Source organism: Elaeis guineensis, chromosome 2 (genome assembly GCF_000442705.2).
Source record: "Elaeis guineensis isolate ETL-2024a chromosome 2, EG11, whole genome shotgun sequence".
Taxonomy (NCBI): Eukaryota; Viridiplantae; Streptophyta; class Magnoliopsida; order Arecales; family Arecaceae; genus Elaeis; species Elaeis guineensis.
Window position 1 is genome coordinate 6,468,641 of NC_025994.2, and position 21,755 is coordinate 6,490,395.

A 21,755-nucleotide genomic window follows, 5' to 3' on the forward strand; every position below is an offset into this window, starting at 1 on the left:
GCGACAAAAAGTTATTCATCGCTAGTTAGGTTATTAGCAATGAAAAGCTTATTTTCGTCACAAAATTTTTTTTCTGTTTAAATTATTTACGATAAAAATAAATTATTAGCGACGAAAATTTTCGTCGCTAATACCCCGCGTCCTGTCATGTCCCATCTGAAACCCATTTTCTCCCCCCCGCCCTCACTCAGCATTCTCTCTCTCGCATTCCCTCCCCCCAGCATCCCGCGTCTCTCCCCACGTCCAGCCACCATCGCCATTCGCTCCGCCGTCGCCATCCGCAAAGCCATCGCCAGCGCCGCCGTCGAGGTGAGCTTATTCCTTTTTTTTGGAGGGGGTTCAGGCCAGGGCCGGGGACGGTGACGGGGCCAACTGGTCGGGGCCTGCGAGTCGAGGCCGTGGATGGCGGTCCGAGGCTGTGGGGCCTGCGGTCTGGGGCAGTGGGGCCGACGGGCTGGGGCCACGGGGCCTATTGGCCAATACCGTGGGGCCTGCGGGCCGGGACCAGGGACGGGACAGCGATCCGGTACCGGCAAGCCAGAGACGAGGTTCTGTAGGGCCGGGCCATGGCCATGGCTGTGGCCGGGTCCAGGTCCGGGTCTGGGGCTGGGTGGGGCTAGGTCGAGTCTGTGACTGGGTCGGGTCGGGTCCGTGATGGGGCCGGGCCGGGCCTAGTCGTTTTAGAGTCGTGCTGGGCCCGATCGGGTCGGGTCGGGCTGGGGCAGGTCAGGTCCGTGACTGGGCCAGGTCGGGTCCAATCTGGATCGGGTTGGGGTCGGGTTGGGGTGGGGCGAGCTGGGTCGGGTCGAGTACAGGCCAGGCCAGGTCGGGTCGGTTCGTGACTGGGGGTCGGGTTAGTGACTGGGCCGGGTCAAGTCAGGTCTAGTCCGGGTCAGGTTGGGGCCGGGTCGGGGTGGGGTGGGGCGGGGCTGTCGGGCCGGGCCAGGTCGGGCCGGGTTCGGGTCGGGTCCGAGCCCAGTCGGGCCGGGTCCGTGATGGGGTCGGGTCGGGCCTGGTCGTCTTCGGGTCGGGTCAAGCTGGGGTGGGTCAGGTGGAGCTGAGGCGGGTCGGGTCCAGGCCGGGCCAGGATGGGGCAGGTCGGGTCTGGTAGGGCTCAGGCTGGGTCAGTTCCGGATCGGGCCAGGGCCTTCGGGGATGTGTTCGGGGATGGGGCCGGGATGGGGCAAGTCGGACCGGGTCTGGTTGGGCCGAGCTGAAATTATTATAATTATTACATATTATTTTTTAATATTACTGCTGAAATTATTTAATTATTTGACTAATTATTTTTTCACTAACATAATGCACATTGCTGTTACTTGTTATAATTAAATTATTTTATGTACTGTTTTATATGCTGCTGAAATTATAAATAAAAAAAATATTTTTATTTTAAAAAAAATTTATTGAAAATATGAAGTTATTTTTTTTTTATAAATTAGTAATTCATCTTCGAATGCACTGAGGAAGATGGTACTTAAATTATATTGAGCCGTAGATTTTCGTTCAAGTTTCGATCTTCATCGAGATTGAAATTTGGATATTCCGTATTCGGGCTTTTTGAAAAAGTAATAATATTACTGTTGTTAATAGTTGATATTTCTTTTATTATGTGGTATTCAGTAGTTATCTGTTCATTGTTCTCCGGATATATAGTGGATAGGGTGCATAAGCACCATATCCACATCGTATACTTGGAGAACCATGGGAGATGCTGCCGAAATTTTTATAAAAATATTATTTGATTAGAATATTTATTAGAATATTATTTTCATAAAATTTTTATATGTGATATAATTGTATTCATTAGAATATTATTTGATTTTTACTATTATTATTCAATATTATATTTATTTATATCTCAATTCTTGCAGATATGGCACCAGGAGACAGACAATGACGTTCGCATTCATAGCTCCCTGCAGATGCCTCAGAGGTTGAGGCACCTCCATCGATCTCTATTGTCGCACCGCTTCACTGTCAGAGGATCTTGCACCGGCAGGTCCCAGTGAGGCGGGTTTCAGTGGTATTAACTATTACACTTTATATATAATAAAATTTGATTCTTTTATTTGGATCATACTAATGATTTATTTATTATTATTTCAGGTGAGTCCTCATCGGTGGTGAGGCGAGGGCGAGGTCCATCGAAGAACCTCGCTCTGGAGCATTAGAGATGCGAGCACCCGGGACAGCATCTCCAAATCGAGATACCGGCCGGCTACACCAGACCCATTATGGGATGGTGTGACCCATGGCAGACTGAGCTGGGCATCATAAGCCATAGTTATGCCCCTGTGACACTCTTCGATTGGCATCACGTTCTACTCGCTCAGAGAGAGATTTTCTATACCCACTTATAGGTAAAATAAATTATATTGTGAATATTTAATTTGCATAATATTTTTCTAATATTTGTTATTAGCAGGATATATTTGATATCGCTGATTTTGAGGAGCATCGTGTGAGGCGAGCCATCGACATTCAGTTATCGTTACATTTCAAGGACTATCGCCATTACATGCATCAGCATTAGTATCGGGTGGTGCAGGATCATGGAGAGGAGGCAGCATGGCAGCAGCCCTATGATAGCATCACCATAGATGATTGGACTACTATATGCTGGCAGTATGAGGATCCGACATATCAGGTTACACATCTATTTTTTTTTTATAGTTTAATGACTTAATCATTTATTCTTAAATTAAATTTTTTATCTACTAATTTTACTGATAATTTCACAGTGACGATGTGCCCAAAATACGATGAATCGGGCGAGACAAACTGTGCCACATTATGGGGGTTCGAGATCGTTTGCTCGTCACATGGAGCACATGGTAGGTAATTTTTAATTTCTAATTAGCATATAATTTTTTAGTTATTTAATTTTTTTTAATTACTTCTCAAATTATAGAGAGATGCTGAGAGTGGCGAGCTTCTTGATAGGATCGATATCTACCAGCGGATCCACCAGCGATGGTCGGGGGAGTAGACGACGGAGAGCCAGAGCTTTTTGTAATTTTTTCAATTATTTTTCATTCACAATCTGATTTTTATTACAAAATTAAAATAATTTTAATTTTAATTTTCAAGATCGTATGACAGAGATTAGGTCCCAACCTACCTCTGAGGGCTCGACCGCACCCACAGATGATGAGATCTGTGATCGAGTGCTCGGTACGAGACCTAATTATGTTAGGAATCTAGGGTATGGGATCACTACTCCTTTATCCTCACGCACATCTAGGGCGGACATCCATTCTGCGTGCGAGGCTCGACTGATGGAGGTACAGAGGTAGGCTATCAAGAATCGACAGCAGGTTATCGAGGATCGACAATGAGCTCAGGAGTTAGCTGCACGCGTCGATGACTATCAATACTTTCAATCCAGATGATGGAGCGGATGGCGTAGATAGAGCAGACGATACAGCTGATGAGGTAGCAGCAGGCCGATTCGAGCTCTATCATCAGTCCGAGCTCCGTTGAGTGCTCCCCATCCCAGCTCGTTCTCTAGATGCCGATATTTGATGGCTTACTGATATACTTTTTTTTATTTCAAACATCTTATAATTTTAATTTAATATAATAAAATAATAAAATTTATTTATCAGTTTATTATGTAAATTTTTTATTTTAATTTTTTTAATTTATAAAAAATATTACACATATAAATTTAAAATATGTATTCATAATTTTTTTAAAAAATATAACTAAATTATTAGCGACAGAATTATTTTCGATAAAATATTCGTCGCTAAAAATATTTTACTAACAAATCTAATTTATCAATAAATATATAATTAATAGTGATGAAAAAATATTCATCGTAAATAATATTATTTACAATGAATTTTTTTCATCACTAATATTATTTAATTTTTTTCTAAATAATTTTTTTTAAATTAATAGCGATGAATTATTTTCATTGCAAAAATAATTTTTTGCGACAGAAATTTTCATCGCTAAAACTTGAGCAAATAATAGCGATGAAAATTTTTCATCGTAAATATCTTTTTTTAGATTAAATTTTTTCATCAATTTTTTTTAACGACGAAAAATATTCGTCGCAAACATCTTTTATTAGCGATGGAATTTTTTTTCATCGTAAAATATTATCAATGACGGATTATTTGCGACGAAATATTAGCGACCAAAATTTCATCGCTAATATTATTAGCGACGAAAATTGGTTATTAGCGACGAAAATTTTTCGTCACTAATAACCTGTTTTGTTGTAGTGTTTCCTGGGAAGTGGTTTGCCATTCTGTATAGGATGGAGGCCTGGGGATCTACTCCTTATTGACGAGGAGGGAGGCTTTGATCGTGAGACATGCGGCTAGATTCCTGATCCAGCTGAACTATTTGTGGAGTAGGATAATGAGGGCCTGCTACGGTGGCTGGACCTTGGGACCCCCATCCATGCTCGTCAGGGATGCTCTTTCATATGGAGGGAGATTTGCGCCTGTGAAGCCGACGTTATGGACTAGGAGAGAGATTTGCGCCTGTGAAGCCGACGTTATGGACTAGATCAGATGCTTGGTTGGGGATGGACGTTCGGTGGAGGTGATCCAAGATACCTAGATTTTGGGTATTCCTTTCTTCCACTGGCCGACCTTTATCAGCATTGAGGTGGGTGACCATATGAGGGTATCTAACCTCATTACTGTTGATGGCTCCAGCTAGAGAAGAGAGGAGATCACTCGGCTCTGTGGGGGCCCACTTACGGAGCAGATCTTTGCTATCTCGATTCCAATGCACTCACTGAGGATGCGAGGGTTTGGGGGCGTTCCTGTTGCCTCAGGGTCCCCTTGAGGGACCTATCTCAGTTGTATGAATTGATGCCTACTAGGAGGATCGACGCTGCTTGGATATGGAGAGTTATCGCCCATCCTAAGGTGAGGATCTTTCTTTGAAAACTGGCCTGGAATCGGCTTCCTACGTGGGCTCTTCTCAGGGATAGGGGCATGGACATTTTGACCTCCTATCTGATTTGTAGAATAGAGGATGAGTCTGTGGAGCATGCTGTTCTGCACTGTGGGAGGGCGAGGGTCATTTGGAGACAAACAGGCTGTTATCCTTAGGAGACGAGCACTGATCCCTGGTTGGATTCTTTTCTTGGTTGATTCATCAGAGTATGACTGACGGATCGATCGCTGTTGCTGGGCGGATGGCTTACATTGCTTATCAGATTTGGCTGTCTAGGAACAGCCTTGTCTTTGACAGTGATGTGATTCCTGCTCGTCGAGTTTTAGACATAGCTGTCTGTCTTGCTCAGGAGTATTGCTAGTTTGATATTGCCACTCTGCTCCTTAACATCTCCGGTCCCTGGAGCTCTCTGGCTGCCCTGACAGCGATCAGTAGGGTTTTATTCATTTCTTGGGAGCCCCCACCCTCAGAGTTTGTCAAGGTTAACTTTAATGGCAGTGTCAGAGACGGATGAGGCGGAGCTGGTTTTGTTATCCGTAGTTTTGAGGATAAACTTTTGACAGCTGGTGGCTCCCACCTCTTTGAGCTTTCTATCTTCGATGCAGAGCTTCATGCTACCTGAGCTGGGGTCACTTTTGCTAGGCAACAGCTTCATGCAGAGCGGATCTTCCTTAAAGGTGACTCTACCACTATCATCGCTTGGTTTCAGGGGGTGCTCGATAGCAGGAGGTCACCCTCTTATCCGGAATGTTTGCACCTCTCTTCATCATGCTGCTGCAGTCAAAGTTCAGCATGTTTACCAGAAGGTTAATACTGCGGCAGACTGGGTGGTAGCTTTTGTTGCTAACCATTCTGACGAGTGGATCTGGAAACAGGATGGAGATTGTCCACTGATATTGTAAAATTTTTTATATCTTAATCTTTTGGGCTACTCTCGTAATAGGCTGATGTGATTGTCTGTTTGTATCAAAAAAAAAAAAAAAAGAAGAAGATGTTTTGGATTTTGATTCAGCCTCAATCCTTCAACTGGATTCTTTCATATTTTGCAGCTGGATGGGATGCGGCAGTGACACTTGAGGGATGGTTGTTGCCGTCTTTTTTCGGTTGTTGCGTTGTTTTGTTTTCTTTGTTCAGTCTTTTGTTTTGTTTGTTTTTGTTCTCCACTTATATGGCAATAAAGGAATATTAGGCAATTATTAGGCATGTTGGCCAGTTGGGTCTGGACCTAATTTAATAAAAATTCCAAAAGTGTCGTTATTCGTTACCGCTTCATTCCCTATGCAGTTCCGTCGTTCCATGCAGTTGTTTCGGGGAATGATGGAGCACATGATGTGCAAGTGAATGTTAGTTGAGGTCAAGCTGATGCTATAACGCTATGATAGAACATTTTTATTGTGATATTGTGATTGATATTAGCAGCATAAAAACAGAGCTACATTGGTTTAACTTTTGCACCAATATCCAATTTTTTTTTTTTTTTTTTTTTTTTTTTTTTTTTTTTTTTTTTTTTTTTTTTTTTTTTTTTTTTTTTTTTTTTTTGAAATTTATTTTAGTTTCGGAACCCTGTTACATTGAGAAGCCTCAATGGTCAAATTCTAAAATAGATAGAATTGGCCAAACTTGAAACCTTTTTTTTTTTTGGTGATGCAGGATGAACCTTCGTTAAACCAACAACTTTAGTTCAGCAAGTTACAAACTGCCAATAATTTAGTTCAACATAGTTATAAGTTGCCTGTAAGATACATACAATCAACAGGCCAAAATTAATAGAACGTACATCATTACAAACGGAAATACAGTTTCCCTGCTTGGAATATGTAAGGAGTACACATAGATGAAATAAAGACACTGGATAAGGATAAGTTGTAAGCTTTCAATAGGACCTCCACAGGAAGAAAGGGATGCTGAGAACATTAACATATTGTGGCCGATTGAGATGTAATAACTCCTGTAGTTGTGAATAAGGCATTCTCAGTAAAAAAACAAATGAAGTACCAAAGGAAAATGTGGGTGTGCTGTCTTCTACATATAATGAGCCTTAGCCATTTGTAAATTTAAAGTCGCGCCAATCCTCTGTGTTTGGTGAACAGAATATGATGAAAAGTTTCGAAGAACATACTCCAGCAAGAAGGACAAAGCTGATGTAAATATAAACTATAAAGTATCCAAGCAGCTGCACCACCGATTGAAACTTTGATAGACGCTTATACCATCCGAGCATATATGTTAGAAGAGATCATGTCTGAGTCCCGGTGCATTGTTGGCCCATTTCCTAAGAGCTTACTTGAGATCAGGTTGTTGGTCAACTTCGTACTATAATTAAGATTGCTCAAGATTGTTGGGGAACACTGCATATCATTATATCTGTTCTCATGGTAATATGAATATGATACCAAAACCATGGTGTGGGACTGGCACTAAGCTAACATAGATAAAAACATACTATTTAGAATCATAGATATTTTAAATAGATAACGTCAGTGAATCATAGATATTTTTAGAATAGATATAATAAAATATATAAATAAAATTAAATATTATTTTAAAAAAATTATATCCCATGTATTGCATGGATTATAAGCTAGTTATCTATTTAAATCTCTAACTATCATTTTTACAGATATGGATGTTAGTCGAATATTTAAATTTTTATTCATATCTTGATAGATTCAAATCTAAATAGATAAGATCTTATCCACTTTTCACTTTCATTCATACCCTATTGGTAACGATTGATGCAGGGAAATGGGGAAATGAGATTCAAAGCAGCGGAGAATGGACAGGACGGGATAGTGAGTATCACAAGAACTCAAACTAAGGAGAGAGGCTTTGAATGGTGGGAGGACGTTTTGAGCTATGCACAAAATATTGGTATGCCTGATTGCCTAGAAAAATTTGCCCCGCTCCAAAATATCTCTTCAAAATGGTGGGCTTTGTGTGTAGTAAATTGAGATGGCAGCCCGAGAGGTTGATTGATAAAAGCTCATCCATGAGAATCTTTGTGGGGACTATTCAAAAGAAAAGGTCATTACACAAATGTGAACTTCAAGATTTATCTTGCCCATAATGCGCAACCATCCTAAGGTTGCATTTGGTGCATCGCTAGATAATTTTAAAAAATAATATTGATTACTAGCAATCTAGATAGATTGTCAGTTACGTTGATTATTGTATTTGGTATATACAGATAATGTTATAGTAAAATTATTAAAAATTTAATTGAAACGTTTAATATGACAATCAGTTTATTGATAATGTAACATCAAATTCTAAAATATCATTAAATTAAATTATTAATTTAGCATTTCAAATTATTTATTTAATATTTTTTAATAATAAAAAAATTTTAATATTTATTATTATTTTTATTACTTTTAATTTTAATTTTTTATTTTTTAACCTTCCTTCTTCCCCTGCAAGCCACACCTCGACACTCCCCTTCTCCCCCCCTCCCGGCGACACCTCGCCTGTCGCACCTTCGGCACCGCCCCCCGACCGTTCACGCCTCCTCCCACCCTCCTGCACCGCCCCATGGCCCCCCAGCAAACCCGCACCCCCCATGGCCGCCTCCATCGCCGCCCTCACCCACCCACGCCGTTGCCCTCACGCACCCGACCAGTTCCCCGCACCCCACCCCCTGTGGCCCCCTGCTCGTCGCGCCTCCGGCACCGCATCCCGGCCCCCGGCCGCCCGCGCTGCCCTGTCACCTCATCCCCACTGCCGCCTCATCCACCTCCACCGCCTGTCGGTACGAGCACCCCCGGCTCAGGGAGGAAGCGGCGGAGGAGGTTGAGGAGGAGGCCGTTGGGGAGGAGGATGATGGAGCTAAGGTAAAGTCCATCTGTTTCCTCCCTCATTCTTCCTCTTCTCGATCAACCCTCCAATGGCTAGAATCCGGCAAAGGATCACCAGAAATAGACCATCAAAATCGAGCCTCCTTATTTTTCTCTCTATTGCTCGTCTGGCCAGCACCCTCATCGGCCTTGCCATCCGCCGGCTTTGCCTTCATGAACATTGACTATTTTTTTTTGATGGAAATGAACATTGATTATTGACGGTTGGGCCGTGTTAGTTGAGTTTTAATCGGTCCAAGTTTCATTAGTCTGGTCCGTCAGGTGCCAGAAGGCATGCTAACCTTGAGAGAGATATATAGAGAGAGAGTGCGAGGACGGCAATGATGTTAGCAAGCCGTAACCCACTCTTCCCTCCCCATATCAGCCTTTATAAAATGAGGAGGGTGGTACCAAGAGAAATTAAGGAGCCAAGAATACTTCAAGCATTTTAGCTTGGCCCCTCCTCTGGAAGATAGGGAGAGCAAGGGAGAGAGAGAGAGAGAGAGATGGGGATGGTGCCGAAGGAAGGTTCAATATTTTATTTATCAGCGTTTGTTTGTAGTTTTCTCTATCTCTTCCTCTTTGTTGAGAGATCTGGAGCTCAAGCTACAACGGACCCATCTGAAGGTATGCATGCCAATTCAAAAGAAAACTGCAAGAAAGATCTCTTTTTTCTAGATGAAAAACGATCTAATGAACACTTCTCAAGCAGAAAATTTTAACAACTTAAGGAAAGAAATCGTTAGGATTTCTTGTCTATTTATTCTCCAATGTTGGATAAGAGGATCAACTTTAGGTTGAGACTGCAAAAGAATATCTTATTACTCTCTATTTTTGGTACTTTTTTGGTACATGAATATGTTGTTATTCTTTGATAGATAATTTCATATCTTTTGGCCGGACTAATACTTGTACGGATATATATTCCTGTTGATCGATCTTATCTCGTTGGAGTATTTTTTTTATATATATTATTCCATATCAAGATTTTCATTAGTAAAATATTTCTCTTTTCAAACCTGTGGCTCTACGTTGCAAGGGTGGAAATAGATTGGATAATATCTATTTGAATTCATTTTCATATCCAAATCTATTCAAATACGAATAAAATTTAAATATTCTACTAATATCCATATTCATATTCATCTCCGTTAAAAAAAATGGATATAAATATGGATAGATAACTATCTAATCCATATCTGAATATTCAATGCTATTTGTAACATATTTAATTTATATAGTATTTATAATTTTTTAAAAATAATTCATTAAATTAATATACTATTAATTTGATTTATCATCCACTTAATAATATCTTTGCGGTCATAAAGTTTAATTATCTGAATTATATCTATATTCATAATTTATATCTACATCCATTTAAAATAAATAGCGATATGAATTTTACATCAGACTAGTATTCATATCTATATCTATATCTATCAAATAAAATAAATATAGATATGGATATATTAGTGTCCAATTTCTACCCAATCTAATTTCAACCTTAGTCCAGAGCCAACCAAATTAGCACAAACACGTGGCGCTTGAGGAATGGTTCAGCGCTCGTTGAATCAGACTGAGTGTAGTGAACTTGTTTTGTGCCCCATCAATTTGGAACGGATTTGGTGAATCCTTCAGGCCGCGTAAAAGATGTGTGCCTTAAATTGATATGGGACAAAAGGCTACGGTTGAATTTTTAAATTCTTATTACTATTTATTTTATTACTTTTCCACTCACCAGGGCAAGCCAAAGTGTTGGGTAAAAAAAAAAAGGAAAATCTAAAGTAGATAAACAAACAATTTTGCTCAACTTACCAACATTCGGGAAAAACATGTTCCAAAGACCGGATGGTGTACATGCGTCATGCTGATAAGGATCCATTTTTGTGGCAATGTAGTTGAGGCATTGAACGTGGTGCTAGGGAGGTGGGGGAAGAAGGCGACGACATCGCCGGCATGGAACATCAATGGCGAGCCATGTAGCGGTGCCGCCATCGACTCCACCGATTTCACAAACCTCAACTTTAACCCCGGCTATATATATAATATATATATATATTATATATATATATATATATATGGGGAGCTAAGTTAATTTAGTAAACGTGTAAATAAATGTATTGAATATTTAAGTTAATTTAGTAAATCTGTAAACAGATGTATTGAATATTATATATATAGTATTGAATATTATATATATATATATATATATATATATATATATATATATATATATATATATATATATATATATATAGGGTATGGATCGGATCGGTTCATACCTATATCTGTCTTAGAAATGAAAATTGTATACCCATATCCACTCCATACCCACCTCGGATTGGGTCAGATGGGATCAAGTAGAGATGCGGATCAGATCGGATCGGATGCATAAGAGGAGTTGGTTGAATCAGATCGAATTGGATACATGTAAACACTATAAAATCATTATAATTTTGAAAAAAAAATATATATTAAGGTTATATCAAATCGAATTAGGATCGAAGTATGTCATTATCCGTATTCGATCCGAATTCATTTTCAATATTTTTTTTCTAGAATCTATATCTGCCTCGAGTTCCAATTAGATCAGATAGCTGGGGGGTCGGTTAAAATTGCCATCCCTATTAGACTTTTAACCATATTTACTTATTTAGTATATCATTCAAAGTCAAATTTTTCGGAGATCCTAAAATATGTGTCAACTTTTTGAGAAAATTAATCCAATTTTTTCTTATAAAATCAGTAATTAAATGAATTTTTATAAAAAAATATCCTTTCTTTTTAATAAAAATTAAGAATTATTCTTTTTGTGAATAAGTTAAACTAGTCTCTGCAATTAAATAAATTAGTATTTTTTCCTTCTCTTTATTAGAAAAAAAAGCTTTCTTATAAATGAAGTAATATAATATAGTAGTATGTCTTAGGATTATAACTTAAGTAATGATTAGCGCAAGATATTTGAATAAAAGAATTAATAATATTAGCTATCCCATTAATAACAAATAAGGTTCTATATAACTTTTTAATAAGAAAAAAAATTATGTTGGAAAGATAGAAATGCCTCAGGCCGTCTTCATCTACAACCTGTTGGGTGGGTTTTGAGTTGTGTTATATATGTTGGGGTTAAGCGTGGACTGGGTCAATAGGGTGTATGCTAGTGCTGGTTAAATCAAGCTGGATTAGTAGCACTTCTGATCTTTCAAGCCTGATACTTGATACCCAAGGATCCATGTTTTAGTAGTTAAATATTATAAAAAAATTGATCAATTTTCTCATTAATCAACTTTCTTATATTCTTATACTTCTCTAGGTGTATTTTCCTATGGTAGCATTCATCCATAAAATAGAGGAGTGGAAAGTCTTACCTACCTAGGAGGTGGGTAGGTCATTTTTCCATATAGAATAACCTTTTTAATTTTATTCCTAAAAGACCTCTAACACTATAATATAATAATAAAATAATATATATTATGCTATTGTTATATAATATAATAATATTATAATATAAATTTTAATATATTAATTAGATATATAATATCTTGTATTACGTATCATATCATATAATATAGTATAATATAATTATATGAAGAATATTATAGAAAATGTAGATAGATCTTATATAGCAATTTATCCAGGAAAGTAATAATATAAAAGAATATGGATAACAGATTGCAAAGCCACTTTCCAAGGCATAAAAAATTATGAATAAATTATTTTTATATCTAAATATTGCTTGAAAAATACATATCCAAGAAAATATATATTCCCGGCTAAGGTTTTTACACTCCAAAGAACATGTCTTAAATATCCTTTTTTAAGGAAAAGGGAGGCAAGAAATGTCACCCAGCTTTATTAGAAGGAAATAAATACAAAGAAATGAAAAGGGACACTGAAGCCACATGAAGTCCAAAGTGTTATAGCTTAGCCTCAAGAAGGAGAAAATGTAAACAATAATAAAGAAGAGATGTGGACTAACAAAGGCAGCTAAACCATCTCCAGTTATCTAGAAAGCTTAGATAATCTTAAATATCACTGTTTGTCAACTAACATTCAACAATAAACTTCCTCCATTTGGAGGAGGCCACGAGGGTTTGGACAAAAGGGTGTGAGTGTGTGACATTGGGCTATTGCCTATTTAACATCTTATCTTCATTCCACAAAGATAGCTGACGTGGACTAAGCAGTCTAATTGGTTTCTATAGAGCTACTACATTTAAATAGTTTGTATAAAAAAAAATCTGAAAAATTAGCTTTTGAAGCCAGGTTAAGTCCAAAGTTTTAAAACACAGCCTCAAATGGGAGAAAATACAAACAACAACAAAGAAGAGATCAGGACTAACAAAGGCAACTAAGCTATCTTCGGTTACCTTGAAAGCTTAGACAACCTCAAATATCATTGTTTGTCAACCAACATTCAATAATGAACCTCCTCCATATGGAGGAGGCCAAGAAGATTTGGACAAAAGGGTGTGAGTGTGTGACCATTGGGCTATTGCCCAATTAACGCCCTATCTTCATTCTAGCGGACATAGACCAAGCAATCTAATTGGCTTCTGTAGAGCTACTACATGTAAATAGCTTGTATAAAAAAATCTGAAAAATTAGCTTTTGAAGCTAGGTGAAGTCCAAAGTATTACAGCTCAGCCTCAAGAAAGAGAAAAAAATGCAAACAAAAACAAAGAAGAGATGAGAACCAACAAAGGCAGCTAAGCTATCTTCGATTACCTCGAAAGCTTAGATAGCCGTAAATATTACTGTTTGCCAACCAACATTCAGTAATGAACCTCCTCCATTTAAAGGTGGCCATGAGGGTTTGGACAAAAGGGTGTGAGTGTGTGACCATTGGGCTATGGCCCAATTAACATCCTATCTTCATTCCACAAAGATAGCTGACATAGACCAAGCAATCTAACTGGCTTTTGTAGAGCTACTACATTTAAATAGTTTGCATTAAAAAAATCTGGTAAATTAGCTTTTGAGGTAGGTGAAGTCCAAAGTGTTACAGCTAGCTCAGCCTCAAGGGGAGAAAACGCAAACAACAATAAAGAAGAGATAAGGACTAACAAAGCAGCTAAGCTATCTCCAGTTACCTTGAAAGCTTAGACGACCTTAAATATCACTGTTTATCAACCAACATTCAATAATGAACCTCCTCCACTTGGAGGAGGCCATGAGAGTTTGGACAAAAGGGTGTGAGTGTGCGACCATTCGGCTATTTCCCAATTAACATCTTATCTTTATTCCACAAAGATAGCTCATGATATGGATCAAGCAATCTAATTGGCTTTTGTAAAGCTACTACATCTAAATAGTTTGTATAAAAAAAAAATCTGGAAAATTAGCTTCTAGATTTCTCAAGGACTCTTGTTTTAGACGTATTAGAGAGCAAAATTGTTCATTCTCCAAATTAACAGATTGCTTTGTTTTTGCTATAACACCCTGTTGGGGATACCACCGACCGACCGACCGACTATCGGAGGCCGACCGGCTGTCGGCCCGACTGACCGTCTCCGACTGAAAGCCGGAGTGACCGACTAACGGACGCTACTGACGGCTTTCCAATGGCCCAATCGCCGACTGGAGGTATGTCGGTCGTATCTCTCCCGATTGACCGGACCCAGAGGCCGACTCACATGAAACTCGCCGACTGACGGAGGAACCCGACGCCACTCTGCTGGCCACCGACTAAGGGTCGGCCGTCTCCTCCCATCGCCGTACAGCCGCCGGACCTTGTCAGCTCTGACACGGACATGCGGCACAGTTCCCCAGGGGCATTGTCCCGCCGAGAGCGAAGTCAACCCTGGTGATTAGACGGCCACACGGCGACATGACATTTTCACGGCGGCTCTGACAGTCTACAGTGAGTTGACAGTTCCTCACTCGTCCGCGCCATTGATAACGGCGCCATACCGTGCTCCACTATATATACCGGGGAAGGCAACAGTGCAAGGGGTCGATCCGCCCGTCTCTCCCACATACGCAGGCTCGCCTCTCTCTCTCTCTCCCTCTCAGAGCTCTCTGTCTGCATTTCACTGTTGCCCAGTCACCTCTCTGACTTGACCGTCGGAGGGTCCCACCGGAGCCGCCTCCGGTCAGTGCGGACTTCCTTTGCAGGTGCACGCTTCCCGGCGATCGGGCGACGAGGCGATTGGCCGCAACACACCCTTTATGCTTATTTTTGGTAATATGTTTGTATGCAGAAAAGTAGCTGCATTAGCTGTGGTAGGCACAATCCTGGAAGAGCTGCAAAATTTGACATACCTCTACTATTTGTATGGTCACTTCCTATCTCAAACTTCCAATCAAATTAGAGGGGTGATTTTTTTAAGAAATGCTGCATATACAAGTTAGTGTAGGTAAAAGTTGTAACATAAACATCTAATTATTTCTCCAATAATGTGCACATTAGTGGTGTTTGCTGCATTCAGATGGTCTATGATATCATCTATTTGGTGTGGACCTTACAAAAAAAATCAGGGATACGCTAGGTGTGCATCATATGTATATGACTTAACTTGCACCTAAGCAAGTTTTTAGAGCTAGCATTCCTCAAGTGCCCTTATATGTTCAACAATCTGACATTATATGCTAGTGTCAAATCAAATTTTAAGTGAGAAAATGTTAAAGACTCTATTCAGATGATCTAGTGCTACACCACAGTGAGAACAAGAAAATGGAATAACTAGACAACAATGAGATAGTATTTGGTTGGCATTTGTATCAAATCTAGTGATTTTGATGAGATGACAATTTTTACAGGGATTTGTCTCACAACAACTTGATTGGTCTGTTGCCAGCATTTATTGGGAATTTGACTAAGTTGCAATCCTTGTAAGATCAGTGACAAGCTCATTTGAAGTAGTGATTTCTTAAAGCATCTATGGTTTCTCTGTTGTCCTCACCATATTTAGTTTCCATTTGTTCATCACCAGGTATGTTGGTGCAAATGCATTATCAGGGACCATTCCAAAGGAGCTTGGAAAGCTTCAAAACCTCAGCATGTTGTAAGAAACAAACAACAAATTATTTATGCTTTTATTGTTCATTTATACCAGTCAGATAGTAAGTTACTAATATAATACCCAGTCTTGATAATTTTGTTGCATGTAGATCTTTTCTTTGTTGGTGGAGATGTCTGAGCTTCATGTTTCTAACTACTTCTAGACTATGAGGTAGAACAACATGTTTCATGTAATATCTGTAAGAAGAATATCAATAAGCAAATCAAGTTATGGACAAATTTAGAAGAGACATTCTTCTTCTTCTTGAGAAATATGGTGCCACCTCCAGTGCTCATACCCTGGAGCTCTCCAAGTGGAGAGTGGCACCAAGACAAGGAAGGAGACCAATGGTATATTTTAGTGTTTCACAATATTAAATTGTTTTGGCATGAAAATGATAGCAAAGAATAAGGCGATTGATTTTGTGTAAAATTCTACATCAGTTAGATAACAATATGACGCAGCTTGAAGCACAGAAAAGACAATCCGAAGCACTGTTCGGGGCTCTTGAATAACTTGAGAAGAAATTAAAAGCTGAAGCTATAAAAACCTCTAAGATAATTGAGAATAGAGAAAGGTGATTTAATTTATTGATGCTAAAGACCCTCAAGGAGCCACAATTTATAAGCACAATGACTTGTGCTTGAAGAAAAAAGAAAAGACAAATAAGGAAACTCTTAGCTAGCTTTTCTTTAAAAAAATCTAAATAGAGAAATTAAATATTGGCTAAATAATTTGGTCAATCTCTAATTGACATCTTCTATATATCAAAGATCCTATATCTGGTGGACATCTTCCATATATAAAAGATCCTATATCAGGTAGACATCTTCCATATATAAAAGATCCTATATCAAGTAGATATCTTCCATATAAAAGATCCTTTATCGATGGATATCTTTCATATATAAAAGATCCTGCATCACAACAACTTCCATGGTTCACTCCCCTCAGTGCTTGGGAAATTGACCAATCATCAGAAATTGTTGGCTTCTGATTACCTTTAAGCACCATGTTTTATGTTTGTAATCGGGAAACAATTAACGTTGGCCTTAAGGCTTTATGCTCTTTTGAACAGGTACAAAGATAGTTGTGGAGTAGGTGGTGAATTCCCATTGGCCGTATCAAGTCTCGATAACTTGTAGCTTTTGTATGTCCTATATGCTATGAGTAAATACCATGTAGAATGGCATGCTACATGGAGTAGATCGATCATGCCGATCTAAGATGTAAAATAAATATCAAACAAAAAGATATTTATAGAGAATCACGAGAAAAAGAAATAATTATGGAAGAATAAAAATTAGGAGAGAAAATAATTTATTGAAAAAAAAATAGAGACCAAAATCTTATAAAGATACCTCACAAAAGAGTCTCCACATGCACAAATAATCTCTCCTCTCTCTTTCTTCCCATACTATTCTTTACGTGATTCCCTACTTGGTTCCACATGTTAAGGAGACACCAAAGGTCCTTTTAAATAGGCCACCATGTGGGTGAGAGTTTGATTCCTACCTTGACTCACCAACCAAAGATCCACCAGGACACAAATTCTAACAACTATTAAAAAAAATAATTAAATAAGATAACACTAGGAATAGAATCCAAAATCATTAAAACTAATGACCAATCAAAAATGAAATCATAATTGGATTTGGATTTTGGGCTTGTTAATGAATCTCAACATTTTTTCTCATTGCAAAGTCCATACCAATAATACTGAAGTTGTTGATGCTATAAAGCATCATTGTATTTAGTTGGCACTTGTGTCAAATCTAGTGATTTGATGAGATGACAATTTTTACAGGGATTTGTCTCAGAACAACTTGACTGTCCATTGCCAGCATCTATTGGGAATTTGACTGAGTTGCAATCCTTGTAAGATCAGTGACAAGCTTATTTGAAGTAGTGATTTCTTAAAGCATCTATGGTTTCTCTATTGTCCTCACCATATTTAGTTTCCATTTGTTCATCACCAGGTATGTTGGTGCAAATGCATTATCAGGGACCATTCCAAAGGAGCTTGGAAAGCTTCAAAACCTCAGCATGTTGTAAGAAACAAAAACAAATTATTTATGCTTTTATTGTTCAATTTATACCAGTCAGATAGTAAGTTACTAATATAATACCCAGTCTTGATAATTTTGTTGCATGTAGATCTTTTCTTTGTTGGTTGAGATGTCTGAGCTTCATGTTTCTAACTGCTCCTAGACTATGAGGTAGAACAACATGTTTCATGTAATATCTGTAAGAAGAATATCAATAAGCAAATCAAGTTATGGACAAATTTAGAAGAGACATTCTTCTTCTTCTTGAGAAATATGGTACCACCTCCGGTGCTCATGCCCCGGAGCTCTCCAAGTAGAGAGCGGCATCAAGATGAGGGACACCAATGGTATATTTTAGTGTTTCATGATATTAAATTGTTTTGGCATGAAAATGATAGCAAAGAATAAAGCAATTGATTTTGTGTAAAATTCTACATCGGCGTAGGTAACAATATGACGCAGCTCGAAGCATAGAAAAGACAACCCGAAGCACTGTTTGGGGCTCTTGAATAACTTGAGAAGAAAATAAAAGCTAAAGCTATAAAAACCCTTAAGATAATTGAGAATAGAGAAAGGTGATTCAATTTATTGATGCTAAAGACCTCAAGGGTTACAATTTATAGGCATAATGACTTGTGCTTGAAGAAAAAAGAAAAGACAAATGAGGAAACTTTTGCTAGCTTTTCTTTAAAAATCTAAATAGAGAAATTAAATATTGGCTAAATAATTTGGTCAATCTCTAATTGACATCATCTATGTACAAAGATCCTGTATCATGTGGACATCTTTCATATATAAAAGTCCTATATCAGATAGACATCTTCCATATATAAAAGATCTATATCAGGTAGATATCTTCCATATAAAAGATCGTTTATCAAGTGGATATCTTCCATATATAAAAGATCCTGCATCACAATAACTTCCATGGTTTACTCCCCTCTGTGCTTGGGAAATTGACCAATCATCAGAAATCATTGGCTTCTGATTACCTTTAAGCACCATGTTTTATGTTTGTAATTGGGAAACAATTAACATGGGCCTTATGGCTTTATGCTCTTTTGAACATGTACATAGATAGTTGTGGAGTAGGTGGTGAATTCCCATTGGCCGTATCCAGTCTCGATAACTTGTAGCTTTTGTAAGTCCTATATGCTATTAGTAAATACCATGTAGAATGGCATGCTACATGGAGTAGATTGATCATGCCGATCTAAGATTTAAAACAAATACCAAACAAAAAAATATTTATAGAGAATCACCAAAAAAGAAATAATTATGGAAGAACAAAAATTAAGAGAGAAAAAATAATTTATTTAAAGAAAAATAGAGACCAAAATCTTGCAAAGATACCTCACAAAAGAGTCTCCACATGTACAAATAATCTCTCCCTCTCTTTCTTTCATATCATTTTCTACGTGATTTCCTACTTGGTTCCACATGTTAAGGAGACACCAAAGGTCCCTTTAAATAGACCACCACATGAGTGGGAGTTTGATTCCTACCTTGACTCACAAACCAAAGATCCATCGGGACACAAATTCTAACAACTATTAAAAGAAAATAATTAAATAAGATAACCCTAGGAATAGAATCCCAAAATCATTAATATTAATGATCAATCGAAAATAAAATCCTAATTGGATTTGGATTTTGTGCTTGTTAATGAATCTCAACATTTTTCCTCATTGCAAAGTCCATACGAATAATACTGAAGTTGTCGATGTTATAAAGCATCATCATAGCCATCCCCACCATTGCCATAGTAATAGTAATATATAATAATTTGTCGAACCAATAATTAAATTGCAGAACAATAATTCTTTTGTTGGCTCATCCTTCTCGATGCATATATATATTAAAATTGATGATGTCCTGTAGTACTTCCCCTTGGCATCGACTCCAAGGTCATGATTTTGAGATTCTTTCGAACATCTAGCTTATTCCAATGAACATCAAGTTATTGGTTGCAATAACCATGAGCATCAGCTGTTGCCTACACATAAGTGATATCAAAAACAAAAATTTGCTCATATCCACATGCCCCTACTTGTGGAGCCATGGGTATCTGCACACATTTGGCTTTTTCTGAAAATGGATCAACTCCTCATGTATCGAGTCTTCTAACAGTTCGAACTTTGAAGTAGATTTAAAATCAAGTGAAATCAACGTACAATAAGAATCATTTTCACCAAGCATATATTCTTATTCCTTGGTCTCCAAAATTACTTCAAAATCAATCAGCTTTTTATCTTCATAGCTGACTAAATCTTTATAAAAAACATCCAGATCTTGGATAGCTTCAACATAGAAGTCTTCTGCATGATTTGATTCCTCAATAATCTCTATAACCGAATCAACTGTAGCATCATCTAATTCTTCCTGAGTAATTTCAGAATCAATGAATTCTTCAGTTATGATCTCTTCCAAACTTGATATGGTAGTCGTCCATTTTCTTGCTCAAGATTTTTTTTGGACTTGATTGATTCTCAAGCTAATCAATCTTGTCATGCTTTGAGTCTTCAAAAAATGATCCAATCTCGAATTGATCAAGCTCCCCCTATTTCAAATATTCATTTTTAAACCAATTTTGTCTTCTTTGAAATTTTTGGAAAAGCCTGAAACCAAATCCACTCTTCAGATATTTTTCAATTGAGATGTCTCAACTTGTATGAATTTGAGTGGACAACCGTAAGAATATCTCATGCTTCCTTCGGCTTGTTTACATCCTGAATATGGAGAAAATTTTTTTATTAACTGAAATTCAAAGAATATATGTTATCTTTCTAGATTTTAGATTCCATTTTCTTCTCGTAATCTCATTTGTTGGCATCATCTTTGACTCATCCAAAATATCTCATAAATCTTAAGCTATCAAATAAGATTTAACAAGAGCCTTCCAATATGGATAATATGTATTGTTCAACTTACGAAAAGAAGTGGTATAGTAAAAACAACCATGTTGATATTGGTAAGATCAGGTATCGTATGTATGAACCCATTAATAGAGAAGGTACTAGCATCGGCTACGATGATTGATCTCTTGAATTACTAAAGAAGAGTCCACATGCTTACACCATCATAAAATGAATTATTGGAAGCTTTTCAACAATGTCGAGCTACGAATATAGGAATCTCCAATAATCAAGTTGCCACTCCAAAAAAACTGCACTCCTAATAAATCTGATCGAAATTGCAAATCGCACAACCACTCTTCAAGCCTATGACTCTAATAGCATGTAGAGCTACAAATATATGGGCCACCAATCTTAAGACCTTAACTCTAATACCATGTAGAATGGCAAATATCAAAACCTTTGTTCTGATACATGTAGAATAGCATGCTATGCGGAGTGAATCAATTATGCTAGCCTAAGATCCAAAACAAATATCAAACAAAAAATTATTTATAAAGAATAGCGAGAAAAAAATAATTATGGAAGAACAAAAATTAGGAGAGAAAAAAATAATTTATTCAAAGAAAAATAAAGATCAAAATCTTACAAAGGTGCCTCATAAAAGAGTTTCCATACGCATAAATAATCTCTCCCCCCTCTTTCTTCCTATACCGTTGTCTGTACAGTTCCTTACATGGTTCCACATGTTAAGGAGACACTAAAAGTCTCTTTAAATTGACCACTATATGGGTGAGAGTTTGACTCCTATCTTGACTCACAAAATAAAGATCTACTAGGATACAAATTCTAACCACTTTTAAATAATATAATTGAATAAAATAAAACTAGGAATAAAATCCTAAAGTCATTAAAACCAATGACTAACCAAAAATAGAATTCTAGTTAGATTTGGACTTTGGACTTGGCAATGATTTTCAACATATCGGACTTTAGTGCGACAACCTTAACCAATTTGTAAGATTAAGAAATGAGATTTCATTGAGTGCCCTTGAAATCTGATATCAATTTGTTTCATTTGATGTC

General features: G+C 37.7%; 1 protein-coding gene and 1 long non-coding RNA gene across 2 annotated transcripts in view; both read left to right on the forward strand.

Annotated features, from left to right (window-relative positions):
- Positions 1-8,613: 8,613 nt before the first annotated feature.
- LOC140855558 (uncharacterized) lies at positions 8,614-15,587 on the forward strand. Its single transcript, XR_012138472.1, has 3 exons — positions 8,614-9,386; positions 14,966-15,037; positions 15,525-15,587. It is a non-coding gene; the product is annotated as an uncharacterized lncRNA (long non-coding RNA).
- Positions 15,588-17,604: 2,017 nt separating this feature from the next.
- LOC105037413 (probable LRR receptor-like serine/threonine-protein kinase At1g56140) overlaps positions 17,605-21,755 on the forward strand; it is a 35,329-nt gene continuing 31,178 nt past the window's right edge. The window contains 2 exon segments of the mRNA XM_073251074.1: positions 17,605-17,644; positions 17,746-17,817. Coding sequence (XP_073107175.1) covers positions 17,813-17,817 — 5 coding nt within the window. The 5' untranslated portion in view covers positions 17,605-17,644; positions 17,746-17,812.